The sequence below is a fragment of the Theropithecus gelada genome, chromosome 18 (assembly GCF_003255815.1).
Source record: "Theropithecus gelada isolate Dixy chromosome 18, Tgel_1.0, whole genome shotgun sequence".
NCBI lineage: Eukaryota > Metazoa > Chordata > Mammalia > Primates > Cercopithecidae > Theropithecus > Theropithecus gelada.
Window position 1 is genome coordinate 17,166,105 of NC_037686.1, and position 25,812 is coordinate 17,191,916.

A 25,812-nucleotide genomic window follows, 5' to 3' on the forward strand; every position below is an offset into this window, starting at 1 on the left:
TATTCACCATTGGATGGCAGGCTGTAGCGGAGGCAACCTTCCAGAGATGCCCCACGCCTGGGTGAAGGCTGACGACCAGGTTCTGTTACCTTCCCCGGGCTGGAGGAACCAAGGCCAGGAGGTGAAGGAACGCCCATCGGGAGGCAGTGCCAGAACTACAACAAACAACCATCTGACTCCTCGCTCTGTGCTTTGTCTTCTGAATGAACAATGCTGCTTCTTAAGTACACATAAGCCAAACTGCCTCTCAAATTGCAGCCATCTACTTTGAGTTCAGATTTGCACAGCATGACATGAATTGGGCTGCAAATTATGCAGAAAACAGCCATCACATCCATCTGTGATGTCAGAATCCTCAAGTACAGTGTGACCTGTTAGTATGTGACAGAGTAGAAGGATACTGTGTCTGCTTCCTTCCCTATGAAGAGTGATGAATATCCTTCCAGATGCATTTGGCCCAGTGTGAAAGGTTAAATATGATTGAGGTAATGCCTGTGATACGCTCAAGAGCAGATTTCACATCCAAGGGTGCAGGCAATTAGATTTTTTTTTTAATGATGTAGTAACTAGAGAAAGAAAACACACAAATACACTCATACCTAATGGTAAACTGAATTTATTTCCTCTTGGAAAACAATTCCAGTAATCTCCAGGTTCAGACCGCAGAGTAAACATTAATAACAGTAACATACAGGTTAGTTCAACTGATTCAAGAATTTGGCTGCGTGAAATCATTAAGGAAAACCTTGAACACTCAAAGCTTCAAATGTATCCAGGAAAAAAAATTCTTTGACAGTCTACATAACAACTATTGCATATATAGTGATGCTACCTGTCACATTGCAAGGCTTACAAATATATATATACGGGCCTTATCCAGCTGTGGGGTTCTGTTCTGTGAGAACATCTCTTCATGGTTTGCAAGAATCTTCAGCAATAAAAAATAGTCTTAGATTTAAGCGCTGATATACCAAAAGAGAAATTCTAGGCTTAAGTGTAAAGAAAAGGAAGTCCAACCATAGTCTCATGTATAACAGTTGTTTTTAATCTTTCTTCCTTAAAAATACTTTATCTTAAGCCATTTTGGTCATACGTCTTTTTTTTTTTTTTTTTTTAATCTTGCCTGAATAGGGCCCAAGTCCACTTGTCTTTATAAGACCATTTTAGTATCAGACGACATAATACATGTGCAACACTTTATATACAAGGGGTCTATCCGGTGCGCAAAAGTTCAAACACATGAACATCCAACAGTTTTGATAATACAAGTTTTATGGTACAATACAATGTTTCTGAATAATATACATTAACAATGAAAGTTTCGTGCAAAGAGTAAAACATGTTCCCTTTTTGTGCCACAAAAGCAATTCTCCTTGAGAGACTGTACTTGCACTAACTGCTGTGTTGGGTCATTGTATGATTCTGTAAATAAAAAAAAAAAAAAAAAAAAAAAAAAAAGGGAGAGAGGGAAAACAAACTTCAGTGATTTCATTTTCATCAGACCAAGCATATATACATGTAATTAATTCATAATGACTTGAACAATGAGCTTCTGCCCTCTGATGAATAGTGCTCATGCGTGCCCTCTAATGCTAAAAAAAAAAAAAAAATAGAATGCTCCTTTCCCAGGGAGAAACAGACCCAGAGATCTTCTGAACCTGCTGCCACCCATGAGGGCCTGGAAGGAGTGGCTAGGGCAGGAGCCTCCTTACTGTGAGATGGCTGGCTGGCACCTTGCCTTTTCTCCACCTCTGCCATGTCTTTCTATAATACCCTCTCACCATCCATCATCTCTTCTTATCAAGATAGGACCCAGTGTTCAAGAAGCAGGTAGCACTGTTTTAACAGTTTTATGTATCTGTGCATGACTTCGATTGGTTACACACGCCTCTGTTCCAATACCTCCGAGACTGTAACATCTTGACAACAGGGGCTCTATCTGCCCCTGAATATGGGTATGAAATGCCAGAGTTACCTGGCAGATGATGGACAGTGGCAGCAGCGCCCCTGCCAAGGGTGGGCTTCGGGCTGTGGTCATAGCGTGTCTCAGGAGCAGATTATAGTAGCCTGCCATGTCTCCCCAGTCCCCGGATGCTCTTTCTCAGCTAACCAGCCTGCACTGTATATTGGTGGTCTCCGCTTGTCTATGCTAGCATGTCCCCTTTCTGAGTGAACACCCTCTTTCCAAATTGTGAGAGGGTAACTGGGATTGCTGGGCAACTCAGGACCACCAGCCATGCTCTGAGGGTGGACGGCAGGTGGGAAGGCTCCAGAACCAGGCCTGGAGGATAGTCACAGATCTGCGGGATATTTGCTTGGAGCATAAGTCTGGAGATGGCCTGATCTCCACTCTCCTCCTCTGCGCTTTCCTGGAGCCATATTCTCTCACTACTCACCTGTATTCCCTGACCCTAATCCCTTCTTATTACAACCTTGGGGCCTAGCTCAAAATATCACCACTTTCATCCTCACCCCATCTAACACTGATCTGTCCCTTCTCTGATTTCCTGCTGCACTTTAAACTGCTTATATAGGATGCATCCTAGGTCTTGTCTCATGATTATTTGTAGGCCTGGCTCTCACCCACGCTGGTAATTCTCATGTTCATTCATTTATTCATTCCTCTACAGGCATCTATTGGAAACATACATCAGCACCTGGCACACGCCATAGCGCTGCAGTGCTCAGGAAAGAGGGATTGGCTATCTCAGTGACTGGCTGGCAAGGCAAGGGCTGCTGGAGAGGAAGGGCATGGTCCTTGCCTTCATGCCTTCAAAGTGCTCACATCTAAAGAAGGTCATGTGGGCACATAACCGTAAAGCAAGATGGCAAGCAGTCTATTAGAAAAGAACACAGAAATGTCACGGCCACACCTAAACCTGCCTAGCCCTTGGGGAAGGGTTCACAGTGGATCCAGCACACTGACAGCTGGAAACATCAGCAGAGAGTACAGGGAGGGCACGCTAGGCCAAGGGACCCACATGGGTCAGGGCAATGAAATAGGAATATGCAAGGTACGTTTGCAGACCTGCAACTTGTTTAGATTGGTTGAATTCTTCTGGAGAATGTTCTGAATCAACAATACTCATGAGACATGAAGATGGAGGTGGTTTGGGGCAAGAATATGAGCAGTCCTTTTCTACCTTGCTAAAGAGCTCAGACTGTCTTGTAGGTGAAGGGAGCCACTGGAGTATTTTAAGCAGAGGGATTCATCTTAGAGATGTTTGTTATCTCTTCATCCTTTACAGCAACTAGCAAACTGCCTGCTCCCTGAATACAGGCTGAATGACCAGAGGTTCAGCTGAGAACCAATTGGGGCTAGGTGCAGAAGTGGGGGAGCTGGGAGCCTTGTGAAGAGGACTTAGGTCTTCCTTGTTCCATTTTACATTTAGCTCATGTTTGAAAAAGATGGATGACAAATCATGACGGAGAACAGTATTTCATTCTCCCTTATTTAATCCATATCTTAATAGTCTCGGCCTCAAAGTGAATACAGGAAGTAGCAAATTGTTTTTATGCCAGCTCTTTTATCGGTATATTGATTTTTAATACTTCTGCAAAGTACTTGTCACCAAGATGTAGAGAGAAAGGGTAATAAAAGTACTCATGAGACCAAAAAACTTTGCTATTTTCTTAAAAATCAACATGATTCTGTTCAGAAAGGTTATAAACAATAAAAATTTGATTACTCAAAATACACCACGTCTAAGCCTTCTTACATCTTTTGCTATCTCAGAGTCAAGTTTATAGAAAGGTTTTTTATTTTTAAAAAGTCCAAAAATAATGACCAAACAAGTACAAGAAGATACAATACAGATTGAGCATCTCTAAATGGGAACATCCAAAATCCAAATACTCCAAAATCTGAAACTTTCGAGCACCGACATATGACATATAGGTGACTAAGCTAGTGACACCTTTGCTTTCTGACGGTTCAGTGTACTCAAACTTTGTTTCATGCACAAAATTATTGAAAATACTGTGTAAAATGACCTTTGGGCTATGTGTATAAGGTATATGAGAAATATAAATGAATTTTGTGTTTAGACTTGGGTTGCATCCCCAAGACATCTCATTATATATATGCAAATATGTCAAAATCTGAAATCGAAAACACTTCTGGTCCTAAGCATTTTAAAAAAGGAATACTCAACCTGTATTTGCCTAAATGAAAGGACTCTGACAGAAAGATGGGTGTTTTTCTCTTCTTACCAAAATCAAAGTTAAAAAAAATCAGTTTCATAACATTATTTTCAAATGTTTAAGTGCTTATGATGGACGATCCACATGTGATTGGATTCTGGGGGTTAGTGAAAGAGTACACAGTGCAGTTTTCCTGGTGGTTTTATATGTGCTCATATCAAGATGCTACAAAACGAGAACCCAAAACAAACGGCCCGTAACAGTTGGCAATGGTTGTGTGTTGTATGCTTTCATCCTCAACCAAAGCCATACAGGTCTCTTCAGAGGTGCAAGGAACATGAACAAATACACACACATCACTTACTGCAACAGACTGAAGTTGTTTCATAAAGGAGTTATGTTTCGTATATAAGAGAGAGGAATACAAATCCTTTGTGAGAAGGATGAGGGTATGGCTTGTGAAATTCAAAAATAAAGCAACCCAATGTAAGTAATATCAACATAAGAAATCTGGCGTGAGAAATGTAAAGGCAGGAAGTCCTCTTGGTTTGGAGATGCCTGCAGACCACGGAGGTCTCTTATTCTCATTTTCTTTGGTTTCCCCTTTTTCGCTCCAGCCCAACAGAGAGCTATGGCAGGGTCTCCCCAGGCCTGGCTGTCCACCACTGGCAGTGACTCTCATGGCGGAAGGCAGCATGTTCCTAGAGGTTCTTGGGCAATGGATATATTTGTATCGGAAACAACCCCGCCATGGGATTCTGCTCCATCCTCAAGGGCTTGCCTTTGCCACCTTTGAGGATCTAGGGGACGTGTCTGTTCTCCTCCCCCACGCAGTACTTCAAGTCCACTGGAAATACAAATGGCCTCATTTCATCTTCTGGGGGAAGGAATGGAATATCTGAGCCATGGTTTATTCGACTGGCTTTTAGGTGTTGAGGAGAACAGACGCGAAGTCCTAGTCTCTGGACTTGACTAAAGATTCTCTGACTAGAAAAACAAGAAGTTGTTTCATGGGAGCACTCAGTGTTTTTTGTGTTTTCTGACGCTCATAGACATTATTTCTTCAGAAAGGGAGACAAGAGGCAAGAGGGAAGGATTAAAAAGTAGACAGCAGAAGCGCCAAGCAAAGAGAGGGTACGCTCTGAGGCCCACTTTGCTCTCCCCCTGGCTACTTGCCACACCACAGAACCAGTCCTGAGACAGCAAGGACACAAATGCATATGAGCAGAAAGCAGGAAAGTGCTGCCAGGCCATCCACAAGCAGCCTTCTCTCTGTGCAAGAGTTTTCAGCTCTTTAGGTCCAGAGGAAACCACTACACTAGAACAAAGCAGTGGGTAATCTCACCAATTTTACACAGCAATTCACAGTCCCTAAAGTACTTTAATGCAATGACGGGTTATGAGAAAAACTATCTGTTCCAATGAAGGGAAAGTGTTTTACATAATCGAGAAGAACATCAGTGCAACATCGGTGCATCGGTGGAGGTGGGGGGTGAAGACACAAAAGGAAGTAGGAAGAGAAGAAAACTTCTGTAATCCCACAGAGAGCCATATTGTACTCTGCAAAAAGCCATCTCCTGGAGACCCCATGTCTAAGTAACTGAAAATTGCAAACCATTAATCCCAGTTATGAACAGTTGTTTTACACGAGGGGGGTTTGTGTTAAAAAAAAAATCAAATCCACAACATACCTTAAAGCTTAAAAGAAGATCCATCTAGGTACGACACCTTAATAGCGAGGTTTCAAAAGCACTTTCTTTACTGGAAAGGGCCCCATTTGGAAGGAGTGGGCTGTATGTATTTTTTTTTCTCTATAAATGTGAAATTAAACTTAGAAAGCTAAAAAACAGATGAGGGCCTTAAAAATTCCCTTCTAGCACTATGTATTTCTTTTTAAATATGAGATGCCTTTCATTTTACAAGACTGGAATTCTCATTTTGGGCTTGGCACTCTAACAAATGATTAATTCAGCCTCCTTTTTCTCTGAGAGCTGACCACATTTACTGGTCAAACAGTTTAATCCTATTTAAAATGCAATCCAAGAAAAATATTTTTAAGTAAAAATAAAAATCCATGATCCTTTGAAACTGTTCACCTTGGCTAAAGACATTCCATTTTCCTGCAATCTTGATGGAAATTTGAATTTTTGCACCTATATCAATGATGAAATTCAGCTTTGGAGGAAAGCCAGGGGGAACCTATCTTCCCAGGGCTGAAAAATTAAATTCCCAACCCCAAAACTTATGCCCGGAGATTGCCTTCACTTTTCTAATTCTTTGGCAGAGACCATGTCTCGTCTGTGCTTTGTAACACTCTGTTGGCATCGGCAAAATGTTACGTATCAATGGTCATAAAAACAAAAACGGCATTTGAATGGAAGTTTTGTGAAATCTGTTGATTCAAAGATGTTAATCATTTTTACCATGACTTGTTTATTTATAGCCTTTTGTTTCAAACAAATTCTGACAAGCTTTTAAAACTCAAAGAGCCAGCATGCTATTTTAAAAAGGAATGAAAAAAAAAAAAAAAAAAAAAAAAAAAAAAAAAAAACAAAACAACAAGCTTTCCACTAATTCACTGTGCCATTAGAAACCCGAATTTAAACTGCAGTTGTATTCAATTTAAATGAGATGTTTTCTAACTAGATGAAATAGTAGGCAATTGTGGCTCAGAAACAATGCAAGGCGGGAAGAAATAAAGAAATATAAAGATTAAATGTGGCTGTTTCTTTCAACAGATGGTGACAGCACCATGGCAGTGTGTTGTTTTCCTTTAGTTGAAGAACACAAACATCCGTAATCAATCATCACTGATTAACTAATTATATTACCCTTCCTTTTATCACTTGGGTTGGACCTTTATCTGTAAACACTGAGGATAATCAGTATGCTCTTATTTTTCTGGAAGTATATTCCAGTTCACATATAGCTGTGCAGTTACAGGCTGCAAACAGAATTCTACATTACCGTCCACCTTTAAGCACTATTGCTTTTTTCCATTTTTTATTTTTTTTTTAAACAAAAGCAATTGGTTTCCAACAGGCTGGATAATAAGTCTTTTGACCTGCATTCTTCTTTGACCCATTAAGGTCACCCCTGTGCTTGGGCATATAGCTGACTTAGGAAATGCCTGCAAGTCCTACATTTCATCTCCTGCCCACTCAAAATAAAGCTTTCTTTAAATGTGTCTGTACGGGTCCCTGAAGGCCAAAGAGGCATCCCTGTAGTGGGCAATGGAGGGACAGAAGCTTCTGCCTTTATTAATGAATGCAGACCATTATGAGTCTGGCTGGCTCCTTCCCCGTTCCCAGAAGCATATACTGTACGTGACTTAAAATGCTAGAATATTGACACAAAGCGAGCCGGGCACCCCTAAGGAAAATTACTCCTTGGATATAATGTAGGCTCGTAACAGCTATTAGAGTACAAAATAAAACCCTCCGGGATCAGACTGACATATACCGCATTCTACCTAGTCCTCAAACATTAGAAGAATTTCTTTGTGAAGGCATTCTCAAGGACAGCATTAAACTGACTTTTGTAGCAATCTGCAACAGCTTTTTGGCTTAGAGCTTTTAGTACTAAATCTCTGGTTTGAATCAATATAAGTACTATATCTTCTACATTAATCAATACATTTGGTTCAATACATGTTCTATTAAATTATACTTTCTAATCAAGATTTTTACATTTCCACCCTCTCTCTTTTTCATTCCCAACTTCTTATGCTAGGAAAATAGTTTTAAAAGTGTATACAGCTAATGATGACAGGATCCTGGGTTATTTCCCCTGAACATTAAGAGAAAAAATAGTCACAACGGCAAAGGATGACCTTTAAGCATCTTAATAAGGTTAACAGGATGTGAATGTTAATAAATTAACATTTTCAAAGTCCACACAATTACAAAAGTACTCATAATTTTAAACTGATGAAAAGTAAATTGCTACGGCTCTGGGAGTACCATTAGGAATGTTCTAAAAATTACACTGAAGACCAAAATCACCCTCAAGTACCCCACTTTGCCCACCCCAAAGTTTCTACTGCCCACAACTGTATAATTCCTGGCTGGAGAAATCTGGGGTAATTGTGTTTTTACGGACCTTACCAGGTAAACAGCAGGACCATATCTGTGGATATTGCATTTTTGTGAGCTATGTTACAGTTCAATGAATATTTTTTAAAGGACAAATATACAACAATATTTTCCCTAAGTGCTATGAGAATCGAAAAGACATATGCATAGTGGATTTTTCATAGCCAGGGAAGTTGACTCATAATCTTTACATTTGTAGAATCTGCTAGAATGAAGTTCTACTCTTTCAATGGCATTTCCAAACTGTCATGATATGCTTTTGCCCCTCTCTTGAATGCCATGAATGTTGCATTTATGATCATGTTTGCACGGACAGAATTTCCCTTTTTATTTTTTCATATGGTAATGTCATCACCATGAACTTACAGAGACACTGATGCATTTTCGTTTGACATTTAACAGTTCACATGGGCTTGGTCTGACATCTCAAAGCATTTTCTGGATGACACTAAGCTATATTAAAGCAAAAGGTGAAATGGCATCATCAGAAGTGATCAGAAGAATACAAGATATTAAAGAAGGAAAAGGACTATTAGGACATTCCATTTGTCCCCCTGTAGGAACATAATTGTTTGGTAAAGTTTACACACTAGGCCAGTTTTGAATGATTCTGGCAATGAGTTTCTATCATACCTCCCATAGGAAACAATTTCACATTCTAACAAACCTCACTAAAGGACATTTTTGTTGTTGTTCTCTGGACATTTGTGCTAACTATGTCCAGAAAAAGGGTGATCTGAGATAATCCTGATGGATGAGGACATTGGCATGTTGATGAGTTTATGTTCCAAACACTAGACCTTGTAACTATAGTATAAAGTTCATCCATCTCATTCAAAGCAACCTAGAAGACCATCCAGTACACCATTTCTCAGTCGTTATATAAAACACATCCCATTCACTTGCTTGGTTCCAGAGAGGAGCCTGAAGATAGATTTCAGAAGGCCAGTGGGACCTGCCTTATACAAGCAGGGTTTCCCAACCTCAGCACTACTGACTTTCGGAGCTGAGCAATTCTTCTTGTTCTAGGGGGTTGTCCTGGACATTGTAGGATGTTTAGCAGCATCCTTGGCCACTATCGCCAACATGCTAGTGGCATCTTCCCAGTTGAGACAAGCAGAAATGTCCCCTGACACTGCCACATATCTCTTGGTGGGAAGCATCTCTCCCACCAGGGAGATATTGAGGAACACTGCCTTATACTGTTTGAAACACATTTGTGCATGAATCAATGAAAGCTGGGAGACAAGGCGAGTTCTGCATTAAAGGGATCTGAAGAATCTGCAGGGAAGAACTGATCTAAAGGGGAAGAAGAAATGGTAGTCTATGAGGTGTGTTAAATAGCTGTAACGAGGAGGTCTTGTTAATGACCTGTCTTGTTATTGACAGGTTTAAATTAGAGGTCAGATACAGGAACAGGTGGTTATAAGGAAGACATATAATTGTTTTGAATTGACTTTGTATTGAAAATACATTGAGCTTGCTATACCATGCTTGAGTATGGTACTTGGTCTTCATTCTAAGATGGTATCTTCCCCACCTGAAAATGAGAATTGCAAAGGGACACATATATACCACATGAGACTGTACTGCAGTAAATATATACTGTACTGCAGTAAAATGTAGTCAAGGGGTGAACGTGGGCAAGTGTACAGGAACTGTAGAAAGAATTCCTTGAGATATATAATAAATGGCATTGTTTAAGTGAAGAACCAAGTATTTCCAGAAGTGTTCATTCTTTTAGTGACTTATCAAGACCATTCATGTACCATTGATGAACAAAGATGGTATGTTTTAGTGGCAATCAATCAATGCTGCTTTAGGGATATTTACAATCTAATAATATTTAAAGGGACCCAAATATTAGACTCAGGAAATCAGTGTTTGGGGAATGGAAACAACTATCTACTTTGAAAGAACTACAGAGCCATCATCCTCAATTTGTTGGTCTAGACCCAATGGCAGGTGAATCAACTACACCTGTAAGTAATGCTGCAGAGAAAGAAAAAATTGGTTTCAGAGCTGGGGGTTGGGGGTGGTACCTAGCAGCATCTGGTCCAGTATCTTATTTTATAGATGAGAAAATTAAGTCCCGGAGGGTTGAAGCCAACGCTCAAGGTCTTAGAGTTAGTCCTACGGCTGGGCCAGCTGTCCAGATAAAGGACACTCATTGCTATAGCCCAAACCTTCTACCTGGAGAGACGGGTGCTCTAGGACACAGAGTAAGGGCCTTTCACCTTATGTGAGAGGCTCTGTTCTTGGAGTAGTCACACCTGCCTGGTGCAAGAGCGATGAGGAGGCAGAGGTAAAAAGGGATAGAATGGCTCCCGAAGTAGAGGGAAGAGCAGCAGCAAAGCTGAGAGGCCAGGGGACAGAGGGTGGGAACTGCATAGCAGCTGAAGCATCTGGTGGAGCTGCAGATATGTCCAGCTGTGCAGGGAGGTGGGGAGTCAGTTCAAAAAGGCTATTTTAGCCACATTTTGCTATTTTCTGCTATATCAAGCTAAGCCAGAAAAGCCCATGGCGGTTATCATGTACCAAGAATACCTAGCTTAGCCTTAGTCTAATGTGAGTCTTCAGAAGCCTGAGCAAAGACTAATTATTTAAATAATGCAAAGTGCCAGCAGCTAACATAGAACCATTCCTAGTATTTCGACAACTAAACATTTTGGAGACATAAAACAAGTCCGTCAGTCCACCAGCTTTCAAAGGACAAATTCTACTGTGACATCATACATGGGAAATGTTAACATTGTGACAATCCCATTTTCCATTAAGAACTGAAAAACAGTAGTAAAATTTTCGTTGCAAGCTGACCCCTATCTGTTATGCACACCCGACAAGCTTGAAAATTTCCTTCTCTGGAACTGACAACAGCGTGCACTATCTACTACACCGAGAGTGGGGGAAAAAGGTGCCGAATGGGAAGAACAGGCTAAAAAGAGCAAAATGGCCACTGGGAAATATTATTAAAGAGTACAATGTTTATTTTTAAAAGAAAACAATGAATTGAGCTGTCTGTTTCCATGCAAGAAGCCAGCAGAAAATTTAAATCAAACTATACGAAGCCAGTGAGAGGGAGAGTGTAAAGATTTCACTGAAGATTCTGGAATTGCAGGATTCCAGCGTACTGTGGGACAGAAGGCTTTGATGGGCAATACTGCCTAATAAGATATTCAGGGATTAAGTCAGTGCTTCACAGACAGATGTGTCCATGTGCCAGTTGTTGCTAAGCTTTAATTTTTTTCCCCTGTAATGTTTAATTTATCACACTGGCGCTTTCTAAACTAGAACATCTGTAAACAAGGTTAAGAATGACCTCCTTCCAATTTTACATCCATGAGCAGTGCCCCTTCTTCGTGCTCTAATTTTAGATACCTTAAAGATAAATAAATCTTTGGAAGGAAGAAAAAAGAAGGCTTGTCTGACACTGTAATGTGTTCATCCTGGGCGAATACAAATTTCCTCTCTGCCAGCTCTCGGTGCACACAACCAACTCTTGCTGCTGAAGCTATCAAGCATCCCCTTCCCAGTCAAATGCAATTAAACAAACTTCTGCTAAATATTTAACAGCCTTGTGTAGTAATTAGCGGCAAATAATGGAAGCTTAAATTGATAATTGCTCAGAAACGTCCTCTTACAAACATTACAAAATTCCAACTCCTCCTTTTTCTCTTAGATTTTGAATCCCTGAAGGTTTTTGAAGAAAATTTAGTTAGCGAAATTAACTATAATCATATCACTTAGCCAAGATCTCAGAGTTAAGTTTGGCTGTTTTGCAGTCAGCTGCAAGATTCCACTGGCATCATTTACTTCACTTCTGTGTTTGAAATCCATTGAAATTTAGTTATACACTGAAAGATGGTGGAGCAGGGCATTGATTTAAAAACTGACTGGCAGGCTTAGGATTTAAACTCTGGTCCACCAGATTCAAAAGGTCATCTGATTAGAATGGGAGAAGCACAGGGCGTTGTAATTTATATTCAAAGGGTAACCTTTGTAGGAAGAAGGGGGGAGCCAAGACTCTTTCTGCTTTTCCACTTGAGAGGGACACGGATTCCCTTCAACCAAATTCCAATAATTATGAAAAATAGTTTATTGAACTTGGGCAAAAAGCAAAAGAAATGCCACTTCCTTGTAGTGTATTATTTCTTTTATTAAAAACACTGCCACACTCCCTAGGAGGTAAACTCACATTAAGAGTAAGTCAAACATGTTATAAATCATTAAGAATAACAGAAAGACATCTTTCTCCACCATAAGCCAAAAAAAGAAAAAAAAAGCTTGTCTACTATGGCATATGCTTTAGTAAAGATATATAAAAATAAAACTGTGAAAGGACAATGTATTAATTTAGATAAACTATGTTAAGTAGGAGTCACCTCCTGAGTTGTGTGTGTATGCATGGGTGTGTGTGCATGTACACGTGTGTGTGCGTGTACACGTGTGTGTGCGTGTGTGCACGCGCGCGGGAATACGCATGTGTGCATGTCCATTTCCATACCTAAGCAAGTGAGTGTTGTGCATGGCAAAAAAAAGAGCTATATACATGCATTGCTTCTACAGGTAAAATTCCTGGTGTTTGCCTTTGATCTTTCTGTCTCTCCGGGGACTTATTCCTGCACGGAGAATGCAATTAGAAGGAGCCCCAAGTAACTCTTGTTTTAAGTTCTAAGCAAGTCCTTTAAAAATGCAAGTATTCCATGGGCCCAATTCTGTTTGGTTGCCCCCACTTTAAATAAAAAATCCGAGTTTGGAGAGAGGAGAAAACATTTCACACTCAAATTTGGTGCTTTTTAAAATTTTTGCCTGTGTGCTTGCTTTTCTTTCCTTTTTCCCTGTATGTTATTGTGCATTGTTGAAAGTTTCAGGTCTCTTTCTTTAACGATCCCTCCCCACTCCCTAAAATCATCCTGGTTTATTAGCAAGTTCATACAGGCACAAAGAAGTCAGGAACGGTTGAGTGCATTTCCTATTCTCTATTAAACCTGTTCTTAAGATATGGTTTTATTCTTTCTTGTCCACGATTTCCCATTGTCTTATACTTTTTAAGGTCTTAAAATGGCAGAGCTGCCCCCACTCTCCGCCCTGCCAAGAAGAGCTTCTATTTGCTTCAGAAACTCACAACGTGAAGTTCCCATTCTCCTCTCACTTTCTGGGCACCTTTTCTGGCTTTACTTCTAGGTCTCTGTGGGACAGTTTCCTCACCCCTCATGGTGCACAGAGCTACTGGAAAGAGAACCCTTTAATTCCTCCACGCAGAGATGTGCTGTAGCTATGGTGAGAGTAATCTATAACCCTCACATCCTTAAATAATTTGCTACTCCAAGTTAATTTTAATTCATTACAATAAAGCAATATAATTTAAAAAATCTCTTTAAAGTGAAGTATTTAACATGATCCTGAAAGAAAGACAGTCCTGACTAACAGAAGGCCGGGCGGCAGGCATGGTGCAAACTCATGCAAATTCAAAGGTGAGCCGTAAACAAGAACACACAGCAACACTGCCATGCATAAAGGGCCAGGCAACGGGAGGCCTCATTCTAATCAGTCCTCAAAGGAACCTGCCATACAGAAGTGGCACTTATTCTAATTTAAAGCCCTCATGCTTGCTTCAGTGTTGCAAAATTTATAAAAGAATAACTTCATTAAACCGCCTGGCACTTCAAACACAAATGCAAACCAGCCACAACACAGAAGGGGCTGGACAAGAGGAAGAGAAATATTCCCAGAGAGCTGTTAGTTCAGATATTAAAATAGAGTCTGCATTGTGGTGCTTCTCTTTCCGTGCAACTTTCCTTCACCAAGGACTCCTGCCACCGGGCTCTTTACTTCTGTCACGAGTCCTGTTGCTCCTGTGAGTCTGCTTAATAACACTGAAAATCATCCAAAGCGGTTTGGCCAGCCCAGTCACATGCAGACATACATCTGGCAGCACATAAATGAACGCTATTCAATGTTCCTTGCCTGGTCTGCAGAGGAGATTGATTCTGAACACACCACTATTACAGTTCCCATTTACTTGGGTATATATTTCAGACTCACCTAAGTTGTTGAAAAACTAATGGAAGAAAAAATTTCTTCCCCTTAACCCTGGCACTCAAGAAAGAAAACAATAATAAGGGTTAAGTGGAAACAGTCTACTGAACCCACGCACCGCGCAGGAGAAAAGTTATTGTCACATCCTAAAACATACGCTTTAAAGGAAACTTCTTTTTCTCCCCTTCATCAGAGTCATAGAAACGCTACAGAAAAATGACTTCAGGCTAGATTCCTAAGCTACAATGCAGTGTGTGTCAGAACACACATCATTTCATGCGGAACTGTCAGCATATTTCTCAAAATCATTTTTTTTGGAATGCAATGAAAAGACAATCTGGAAGCCTGTATAAAAACTCCAAGCCTCCGAGAAAGTATGTGTCACCCACAAGTTAAACTAGGCATCGTGATCTTGAGAGATCCCAGTAATGAACCACTCCTTTCCTTCTCAGTTTCTCATCACCTCAGTGAGCACAAACCTGTGCTAAGATTTTGCTTCAGAGAATACAGTGAGCGTTCAAAAACCTTGAAAATGGTAATCCGTGGATGAATAAGAGGAAATGGTCTTAGGGTAAGTAAAAGGTGAATCTCTCCAAGGGTTATAAAAGAAAAAGACTGTTTATCCCAGTTGTTTTTCAGAATTTTGGAGTGGGATTCTTGCTGTTGGCTGGAAGAAAGACCTGTTAAAGGGTGCTCAGACCAGGCTGACCGGAGACCAGTTCCACGCAGTGGATGTGAAGCTTAAAGTTGTCACCAAAAACCGCAGGATGATAGGAGTCATATTCTTCTTAGGGTAAACAAATATTGAAATGAATTATCTGTTATCCTTATGCAATTGTTCTATAGTGCTGGAAGCTTTTTATATCCAAATAATGCAATACATTGGTGAAGGTAAGTTTGTGTTCTTTTTTCTCTCCATGAATACAATAGGGCTAATCAGATGGAATGAATGAGCCAATTCACTTACGGGCAGCCTTTATTATATAATAAAATATGGATTATTGATCTTGTGGAGTTGGCAATGCATGATGCAAATTCAGTGAAGAAACCTTCAAAACTGGAATTTGAGGCTATTTGTATTGATGCTTGAATCTACTTAGAACTATTTTCACTTTTGAAAAACCATAAAAATAAAACAACACTAAAACTAATTAAACCCGGTGTTCCAAAAAAGGACAAAAAAAAAGTTAACACAGAGGCCTGGGATGGAAGGCTGGGATGGCCCTCTTATAGGGTAAAATCCCTTGTTGTATTCCAATGGAGGGAGAGGAAACAGGCAGGCTCTTTGGGCCTGTCTGTGGAGTAGTGAGTACAAACTTATTTGCTAGACCCAAATGTACTGCCCAGGAAACTTGCTACAAATCCAACCCAGCCCTGTAATAAGAGTCAGTGTATTGTTGTGGCTCTCGCACTTGTGAGGCATACTTGTTTCACATACAACACTGGGTTGTCCTAGCAAAATCCTTTCATCTCTTATCTCTTAAAAAATGCAATAATCAGCCCGGGTTAGGAGGCAGCTCTGAATACATGGGTCACATGGCCAGGAAAGCCTACACAGCAAACACTGAGGGGAAGAAAGAAAGTGAGCTATGATATTCAACGTGTATTTACACACCTCCATTCTGCCTTCCCGTTCCCCTTATAAATCTGCCCCAAGATACGATGGCACTGCTGATTGCTATTTGTGCTCTGCAACGAAGTCCAGGCCAGACTGTCTCCTGTATTCCTTATAAACTTCTCCCATCTCGTCCCTACAGGGCAAGCACGCCCTTCCTTTTGACAGAGTTCACGTCCTCTCTACCTTTTTATAGGCCACATCCGCGTGCCCCCCACATAGCAGCACAACACAAACATGTGCCTTTCTCCTCTATTTTCTTTTTAAGACTAAAATCAGGCTCTGTGTTTTGGTAGGCATCCCTCCAAAGCATAGGTGAGCGTCCATGCGGGATGTTTCCGAAAACGACGCCAATGAAAGGGAGGAATGAGCGATGCTAAACAATGCCGCACCAAAGTTGCAGACTGTTCGGCTACAGTCCAGAAAATGAATCCAATTTTTCATTCTGTCATTATAAATATTTCATTGCAAATGGTACTGATTTTCTGCAACTGTGGTTAAGCAGAGGGCCTCTGTGTGAATATTTAAGAAAAAAAAAAAAAAAAAAGGAGGAAGACAACGAAGAAGAGGGAGGGGGGAATTAAAGGTTAGCAACCAATTAATTTCTCACTTGAAATGTAAAAGATTCTGGGAGAAATTCAACAGTGATGTAGTGTGTGACTCAAAGAAGAAGAAGAAAAAAAACATTTACTCTGCTCTTCTTCTGACAGTTTCTCATAAAATATCTGCAGTCCATCTATCTTTTAGTACTCCGGGCTCCTCTGGAGAGCAGAAAATGGTGGTTTAAAGCTCACTTCAGTGCCAGTCTGCGGGAGATTGCTTTCCACAGGACCCCCGCTGATGGAGGCCTAGGGGAAGAGGCCCAGGAGTTATTCAATCAGCCCGAGACTCTGGGGCGGCTGGGGGTCCTTTGAGGGCTGATTATAAAGCTGCCCTCCTGTTGCCTGCCTCGGAACAGAACGAAATGAGCAGCCTCTTGCTGCGCAGATTCTGCAAGAAGGAATTTCACCTGTCATGGAGTTTGTCAGAATTTCAGGATTTATCTTGGTGCAAAATTAATAAAATACCAACCAGGATTTCAGGCTGACTACTCAGCTGTGTCATCTCAAAGTGATCTTTCACCCAAGAAAACCTGGACAGTGAGCACAGCCATTCTTGCCCTACTTTTCCTTTGGAGGAGGAACGAGACGATGTGACTAATGCCACCCAAACATCAGATTGAGACCGTGAGCCAATTACACGCGAGGCGGAATTACGCGTGGGTGCCGCTGTCTTAATGCATGACCTCTCACCCCGCCGCTGCAGTTCTAAAGCCTCTTTGGAATAAGTGGAGTCTAAGGCATAAAAAGGCGATTTCTGCAGCTTATAACACAGTAGGTCCCCTATGGCATCACATCTGTTAAATGCATACACTGGTATTTCAGACCCGGATTTGATTTATCTTTTAAAAGGAGTACTAACAATGGAGTATGGCAAGAACACATACTATGAAACGTTGCAAATTAATCTTGGGTCGGCTATGAACAAGGTGCAGTTTCATCCTTTGTTTCAGCACACGCCCTCCGCATGTCCCATCACCTTCTGGGCTCCCAGCAGAAAGTGGGAGGGCAGAGGGCGGGGGAGGCGGGAGAGAACACAAGGGGATAGGACAGAGTGGGAACAAACCACCTATTTCTGTGACCCTCTGCCAGCTCTGGGCTGCAACAGTTTGGCCATCTTGGCTTCTTTCACTTTAGACTGTAGCTTGCATCACACAAATCACCACTGCTCTTTTAAGTGAAGTTCTGTACAACCCAGGGGTTTGATCATTTTGAACTGAGACTTGGGTAGCTCCAAGGCAATTAGCTCTGGTCCTCAGAGTGGGTGGCATCGCATGGCAGATGGGGCCAGCATGTGGGGTCTGGATTGGCATTCATGCCACTGGCTGGCCCAGGCCAGTGGACAGAGTGGGCAAGCAGTTCTCCGGACCTTGGTCTCACTCAAGTTTGACTTCCAGGACACTAAACTCAGGTTCAGCACAGGGTTAGTTTGGGTTGCGATGCACACCTTGTTTTGTGTCCCCGGCCTCTATCCACACTCAGGCCATGGGTACCTCCATCCACACTCAGGCCATGGTACTAATCGATGATTAGCAGCACAGCCTCGGCTCTCAGAGTCAGCGATGGGTTTAAGGCATTGCTGCTTCTCTAATTTCCAATCGACATTTTCTAAATGAGACAATAAACAATGCTGTAATGCATTCTCTCCAGCTCTTCCCCTAGTTAAATGACAATTCTGCTTTGGAGAACCACCTTTACAATTCAGTAGCAGTCTGACAATACTAACACCAAGAGATCTCAGGAAAAAGTAACAGAGAGAGTGAAAGAGAGGAGAGAGCTAGGAAGTGAGCGCACAGATGGTGGGGGGGGACGCAGGGTGCTCTCAGCAGGCTTCAGTGGAGATGTATTAACTCCTCAGAGGGATAAGGGCTTCCCACCAGTACTGTCATGAATTATAACTGAGTATGGGAGTGAAGCCTTGGTGTCTGTCTCACAGCAAATATACTGTTCCATTTTCCTGCACAATCACCTTTCACCCTTATAAACTCAAAGCACAGCAAAGCACACTGCTGATATTTAATGGTATCACAGTAGCCTTTTATATGTCTAGAAGGCACACAAGCTTAGCAGATGTGCCCAGTGGTGTAAGTCAGACAATTAGAAAATTAAGTTTTGGCAAAGTGAAAAAGGAAATCTTTTATGAGCGCTTTGGGTTTCCAGTGAAGGACGGTCTTCTGCCAGCCAGGAGCTGCTATCAATGCAGGGGCAGGGATCACACAGAAAAGAAGCTGCCCTCCCAGACATGGAGGGGCCCAAGGAAAAAGCTCCACTTTTGCAAACTTGGCCCTCCTATGGGAAAGCAGTTCCTGGCCAGTTAGTTTCCACTCACTCATTCAATGAAGTTATCAATGAAGGAGACCTGTTATTTTAGGCAGTTTAAAATTTCACCACTATTAAAGGACTCGTTTACCCTGCCTTTCACTCCCGTTTAAAGCCTCAGAGTTGCTGTTCTAAATGACAGCACCGCAAGCACAGCTTTTAAGCACTATTCATCTCGCCGCCACATCTCCGGCTTTTACAGAACACTACTCTCTCTCTCCAATAAGGGGAACTTACTCCTTCATAGCTGCAGGGCAGAGCCTGTTCCAAGCTGTAGATTCGCTGCAAATATAACAATAAAGGATACAAATGTGAATTCCTCTTAAAATACACGTTTGGCTCTGAAGCTGCCTGGCCTTAGCAAACTCGATCAAGAGCAGCCTATCAATCTTTCTCCAAATGCACAGCAGCAGCTCATTTCACCCGGCTGTCCGAGGGATCGCCACATTGATGGATCAGGAAGACGCCGGAATGGATTCTTTGCTCATTTCAGGGGATTTATAGTGGAAGCCCATGATTACTATCTTTCTTACCCTAATTGTCACAACAGCTGGATATGGAAGTGGTACTTCCCCATAGTTAGAGGAAAGTCTGTAAACATAAAGGGTCTATTCTTGCCACTTTGTCTCTACTAATGTGAGGAAACTGATCCATGTGTGGTGCAAACATCTAAAACAGAAACATGTGGCAATTCCACGTGCCTCTCTAGATTGCAGAATGTTTTGGAAATTTGGATTTCCGGATCTCTCCAAAGGATCCAACTACAAAGACGCTGAGACAAGAGCTCTGTCTTTACGAGACAGTCACATGCAGTCTGTCCTTCCTAATGGAGGCAGATCTTCCGGTGCCATGGCAGCAGGCTGTCTTGGCGACACGGAAGATGGCAGGGCCAGCAGAGCCCAGCCAAAGCAGAATGTGGCAGAGGTGATGAACATTTCCAGGGGGTGGGAGGGAGGGGGCTGCAGAACTGGCCACAGTGCTCTTCAGTACACCCTGTCTGGATGCTCCATAAAGCCGCACTGATGGCAGTTCGGAGATGGCCATCTGTCGTCAACTCTGGGCCAGACAAAAAAATAATGTAATGGCAGCTCGCTAACAACAGGGCTGTGTGAGGAGGGAACGAGTCCTAGAATGAAGAGGTGGTGCTCCCTCTTTCAATAGCAAAAACCAGCCATCAATATGAACATCAAGAAATTAATGGATGGAGAATTTTTAAAAACTGAGCTGGGGTGCTGTAGAAACAATTCAAATACAAATCAAGTGGTTTTAGCTTATTGCAATTACCTCTGTTGCCCTTACTTCAGTCATATTAAACACTTGATTCTTGAAAATTTGACTACCAGGACACATGGTGAAGCAGGAAGGGCCAAATTTAGAAAAAGGTGAGCCCAGGTTGTGCCTCCAAGCATGCACACACAGATTAGGCATTTATTGGTACAAAATGGGTAATTGAAAATGCATTTACTCATTTAGTCCAAATGAGTTCATTGTGATAATCGTGCTTATCTTTCTGTATGCTTGCTTAATTTCTAGATGCAATTTTATTAAAAAGCCAAATAAGGGCCGGGCGCGGTGGCTCAAGCCTGTAATCCCAGCACTTTGGGAGGCCGAGACGGGCGGATCACGAGGTCAGGAGATCGAGACCATCCTGGCTAACACGGTGAAACCCTGTCTCTACTAAACACATACAAAAAACTAGCCGGGCGAGGTGGCGGGCGCCTGTAGTCCCAGCTACTCGGGAGGCTGAGGCAGGAGAATGGCGGGAACCCGGGAGGCGGAGCTTGCAGTGAGCTGAGACCCGGCCACAGCACTCCAGCCTGGGTGACAGAGCAAGACTCCGTCTCAAAAAAAAAAAAAAAAAAAAAAAAGCCAAATAAAACGATCTTACCTTTAGACGCATTATGAATGCTATACAACTGCAACCTCCCTCCTTTGCTTAACAAAAACTCTTATCTTTTTGCTACTGCATAGATGATGGGGGGGGGTTGGAAGGGAGAGAGAGGAGAATAACAAACTGAGGTTAGCTTAGCCATGTCCTGTTGGTGTCCTACGTGATTAACTTTCTGCCTTCAATGGTAAGGCCAATCAATCCTGATTGAATTATCCAATATTAACAGCTGAAAGTGATCAAAACTAATGGTGAAAACATAGCACCAATCAATAAATCAATGCAAATGATTCGGTTCCTGGAGATCCGATCAAATAAAAGAGATAGATCAATTTAACCACTGAGCAAATTAAGTGGAAGTTGCTGTAGCACCAATTTACTTCCAAAGCCCTGCAGGCCCACAAAGCAAAGAAATGAGGTGATGTACAAAATGGACCAGTTCCAGAGCCACGTGCTCGTTTGACACAATTTATACTCCTGTGCATCTTGATGTCTTTGTGATGTGCTTAAGGGCTGCGATTTCAGCCCCAAGAACAAGAGATACACAGGGGCACAGTGGATCTAAGGATGTAAAGAGCAAAGGAATGAGGCCCAGACCCTCCAGGAAGGGGTGGGAATTACAATCCCCCACACTGACTTTCCTCCAAACTGATCAGTATAGGACCCGGATCTGCCAGATCTAGACATGGTGATGGGCAAATATTTCCAACCCAGGGGTCCCAGCAGAACAACACATGATAAGAGGCAAGACAGAACAGGGTTTTGAGTTTTATAGTTTGTGTGGGGATGATAAAAGAAATTTTGGCCTGGTGGGGTGGCTCACGCCTGTACTCCTAGCATTTTGGGAGGCCAAGGAGGGTAGATTGCCTGAGCTCAGGAGTTTGAGACCAGCCTGGGCAACACAGTGAAACCCCATCTCTACTAAAATACACACAAAAAAATTAGCTGGGGGTGGCAGTGTGAACCTGTAATCCCAGTTACTTGGGAGGCTAAGGCAGGAGAATTGCTTGAACCCAGGAGGCAGAGGTTGCAGTGAGCCAAGATGGCACCATTGCACTCCAGCCTGGGCAACCAAGCAAGACTTTGTCTCAAAAAAAAAAATAAATAAATAAAACATTAAAAAATAAATAAATAAATAATTTAAGCTCTGTAGGAAATAAAAAGTAAGCCATTGAAAAATACAAAAAAGTGAGAAAATGGGGATGAGGGTTACTTCCTCTCGATGTGCTGTGAATACACACCCTTTCATTCCTCTTGTTTACAAAAGAGGATTTCAGCCTCGCTTGGAGGAAAATATGAAAAAATAAGCTACAACAAACTTTTTTCCAAACTACACTCCGATTCTTCTACCTTGTCTTTCGTGGAGGGGTAAAGTAAAACCATTTGTCTTAGCCACACCTCCGTAACTGGATGAAAGGCAGGGGAGTATATTAGCTTGGAATACATTTCTGAAAGCAAGTATACATGTTTCGTTTTGTAGTTAGAGGTTAAATATCAAAACAAAGCCCAAGACTCCTAACCACTTGAAAAGGATAAATGTTTAAAAATAAGAATTTTTACCTGGAAACTGATTAACATGAAATTTTGCAATGAGGTATGACTCACTGCCAAATTATTCCAGTAAGCTAGAACAGAGAACTCAGGAAAGTTCTGATATGTCTCAGATAGAGATTTTATTTTCAAATAATGATGAATCTGGATTTTGTTCACTTAGGTCAGGACTAGGAAAGCAGCAAGAAGGTCACAGAGCCAACGTTCAGTGAGTGTCTATTATGTTCTCCGAATTCCACAACCATCCATCCAAACCAGCAGGGGTGCCTCCCACCCGATTCTCCCAGCTGGAGAAGAAATATGTTTTCTTGGAAGATTTATAACAATTGATTACACATTACCTCATATAGTAGCTATTTCTTTGCCTATCTTCTCTTTCCTAGTAGATTGTAAATATATGTCTAATTATTTTAAGTATGCCATAAAGTGTCTGGCATCATGGTGAATTTAAAAAGATGGAATTATATATATTATATATGTGTATATATTATATGTGTATATATTATATGTGTATATATTACATATGTATATATGTGTATATATAATATATATGTGTGTATGCGTGTGTGTGTGTGTATATATATATTTTTCTTGAGACAAGGTCTCTCTCTCTCTTTCTCTCTCTGTCACTCAGGCTGGAGTGCAGTGGTGCAATCATGGCTCACTGCAGCCTCAACCTCCCCAGGCTCAGGTGATCCTCCCACCTCAGCCTCCTGAGTACCTGGGACCACAGGCACCTCAACTTGGGTAATTTTTTTTTTTTGGTAGAGATGAGGCTTTCACCATGTTGTCCAAGCTGGTCTCAATCTCTTGGGTTCAAGTGATCCGCCTGCCTCCGCCTCTCGAAGTGTTGGGATTACAGGCATGAGCCACTGCGCCTGGCCTATAAGTATTTTTAATAAGTATATTTTCTTAATAATGGCATGGGGACTATAGCAGTATGTAATACAGCATTTGTAATTCTGACTATTAACAAGGACTCCTAAATGCCTCATCACGCATTATTTATTTGAGACAGATTTTGTGTTATACTCACTGAAAAGCTAATTTAGGATCAGTAGCTAAGTTAGCAAGTGACCCAGCAAAGCCACTCAATGGGGACAATTCAATGCTGTATTGTTGTCTTATACGTCCCATCCCATATGCAGGAATTCATTTTTCCTTCAGTAATATGACCATAAAACTCAAGCACCAGTTAAACTGTGGTGTGAAAATATGCATCAGAATCAGGTGATTTGGTGGAAAAGTGATTGAGAAGAAAATCAAACAGCTATAGTGACAATTACACATTTAAACCTTAGAGATTTCTGAAAGTCTCGGTGTATCCCTCAAATGTCAAATTACTACTGTACTTTGAATGTAGGAAACATTGCACTCATGACTTAATGAAGGGAAGGGCTGGGTATTAAGATCATCTTTGATTCAAAAGGAATTGAAATACTAGAATTTCAGAGCCTAAAGTTCAACTAGACCAATTTCTTCCACCCATACTGCAGGAATTCCCTCAATCTTCATTAAATTTATAACAAGAGGCCTGACAGAATTTTCTACGTGCACACGTCGGGAGAGAGGATGATTTGATCATTGCCATCCAATAGTAGCTTTTCTGGAGACACCAATTAAACAGCAATTAGTGTACTGAAAGAATGTGGCCTATTCAACAGGATTTTTACAAACACCACTTGCTCACACCTGCATAAACCACTTTGGATACAAATATGCATTGTAGGATATTATTCTTGGACCATACCATCCTCTCTCAAAGCAGCTTCCTTAGGTTCTGCTGAAAAATTTTGAGGTCTATTAGGAAAACATGTGAAACATTGAACACATTCATTCACTTAAAAAATAATAAAATGTTCATTGAGTTGAAATAATGGACTCTTATTCCAAAGCACATCTCCTCTCCTGGCAGCATGCTAGGTGGCCTTTGAAGTGTATTAGAATTTCTTGCAAAAATGGAGGGAAACTCTACCAAAAGAGAAAGGTTATATCTTGCTACCAATTATATTATATTTTTATGTGTGTATATATGTATAATGATATAATTTTATATTATATACATTATATACAATTCCAGTCCAGACATATATCTGGACTGGAATGCAGAACACTTGGTCAGCAAGGTTTATGGGTTGTGTGATGAACATAACTTCTACACTGGCAAAAAGTGTGACTCAGATTGAATGTTTCATAGAAATAAGGGCTTCATCTGGCCTAAATCTAAAAGGACTTGTGGTTTGTGACATTCAAAGGATGGTGCCTGAGTGCTTGATCTCCTGAAGATGAACAGTGTATAATGAATTATCTACAGTCTGACTGGCTTTGTAGGCAGTGCAAATGAAGGAAACACACCACTATATATATGTGTACATACATAGTATATGTCCACACATAGTGTATATACACACAAGTACACATACTTATACATCCCCATATACATCTATATATGTGTGTGTGTGTATATATATGGTGGCAAGTAATTTTCACTAACATTCCCTCATATATATGTGTATCTATATATACATATATATGAATTTTATACCTAGCAAAGCTCTATTCACAAAAAATTCTTCATGTTTTCAACTGGGTATAAAGTGAAAGAAATGTAAATTATGTATTATGGTCATGAAATCATTTATGTACATTTAAAAGATATCCATAGTGATGCTGATGGTCAATTCCAGAATGCTTAGCCTAAACTTAACCTATTATTCTCACCTTGATAGAAAAGCCAAATAAATTGTATGCTTTAAAATCTCTAATAGGATTGCAGTTCTTAGACATTTAGTTTTATAGTCTCTTGCGAAAAGTCCTTCTTAATTCTTAACTTTGGTGGCATAAAAAAGTAGATGAGTTCAAGTGGTTTAAAATTTACATTTACGTTGCACGCCAAGGCATGAACTACAGTGGGCTGATAAAATGGCTTCATTTTTCTACTCTCTTGTTACTTTGGTTATAGATCCTATTTTCTATTGTCACCTGAATTTTAGAAAATTTTTTTCACTTGTCCTAGGAAAATAACAAAATGTTTCATGGTTTTTGTACACTTACCATCCCATTTTCTATACAGCAAATACAATAAATCAATATTTCAAAATTACATTAATTCCATCCTGCACCGGTATAAATGCAATTTGGGTAATGAAAGCAAATGCACGGGACCATGAATGCCAAAAGTTAAAATATAAAAATAAAAACACTTTCAAAACTAGAAAGTCAAGTTAACTCTGATCCATTTTTCTTAATGTGTTGAAACTACAACCACTGATATTATTGAGGATTTCAGAAAATAGACCCACATAGAGATTCCGATAACTATGAATTATAGCTTTGTGAAATATTGACTGTGTAGTCAATATCTCATCTCAGATTCATAATCATTATCACATACTCACCATAAATACTGTTCTTATCTAGGGAATGATTCACATATTAAACCTGAGTATTTGCATCAAGAGCAAATATATATAATTTCGAGTTGTGGGATTGGAAATATAAGGCTCACAGTTTTGGATTACAGAGTAAGTCTCTGTTTGGCCCAGATCACAATTTGAATGAGTA

General features: G+C 40.9%; 1 protein-coding gene across 6 annotated transcripts in view; it reads right to left on the reverse strand.

Moving 5' to 3' along the window:
- Window positions 1-598: 598 nt before the first annotated feature.
- ZNF521 (zinc finger protein 521) overlaps window positions 599-25,812 on the reverse strand; it is a 293,510-nt gene continuing 268,296 nt past the window's right edge. For all 6 annotated transcript variants that reach the window (XR_003116693.1, XM_025365533.1, XM_025365536.1 and 3 more), the window contains one exon: window positions 599-1,422. Coding sequence is in view for 5 of the 6 variants with exons in the window: in XM_025365533.1 (XP_025221318.1) it covers window positions 1,393-1,422 (30 nt within the window). In the remaining variant the exon portion in view is untranslated. The remainder of the gene's footprint in view (window positions 1,423-25,812) is intronic.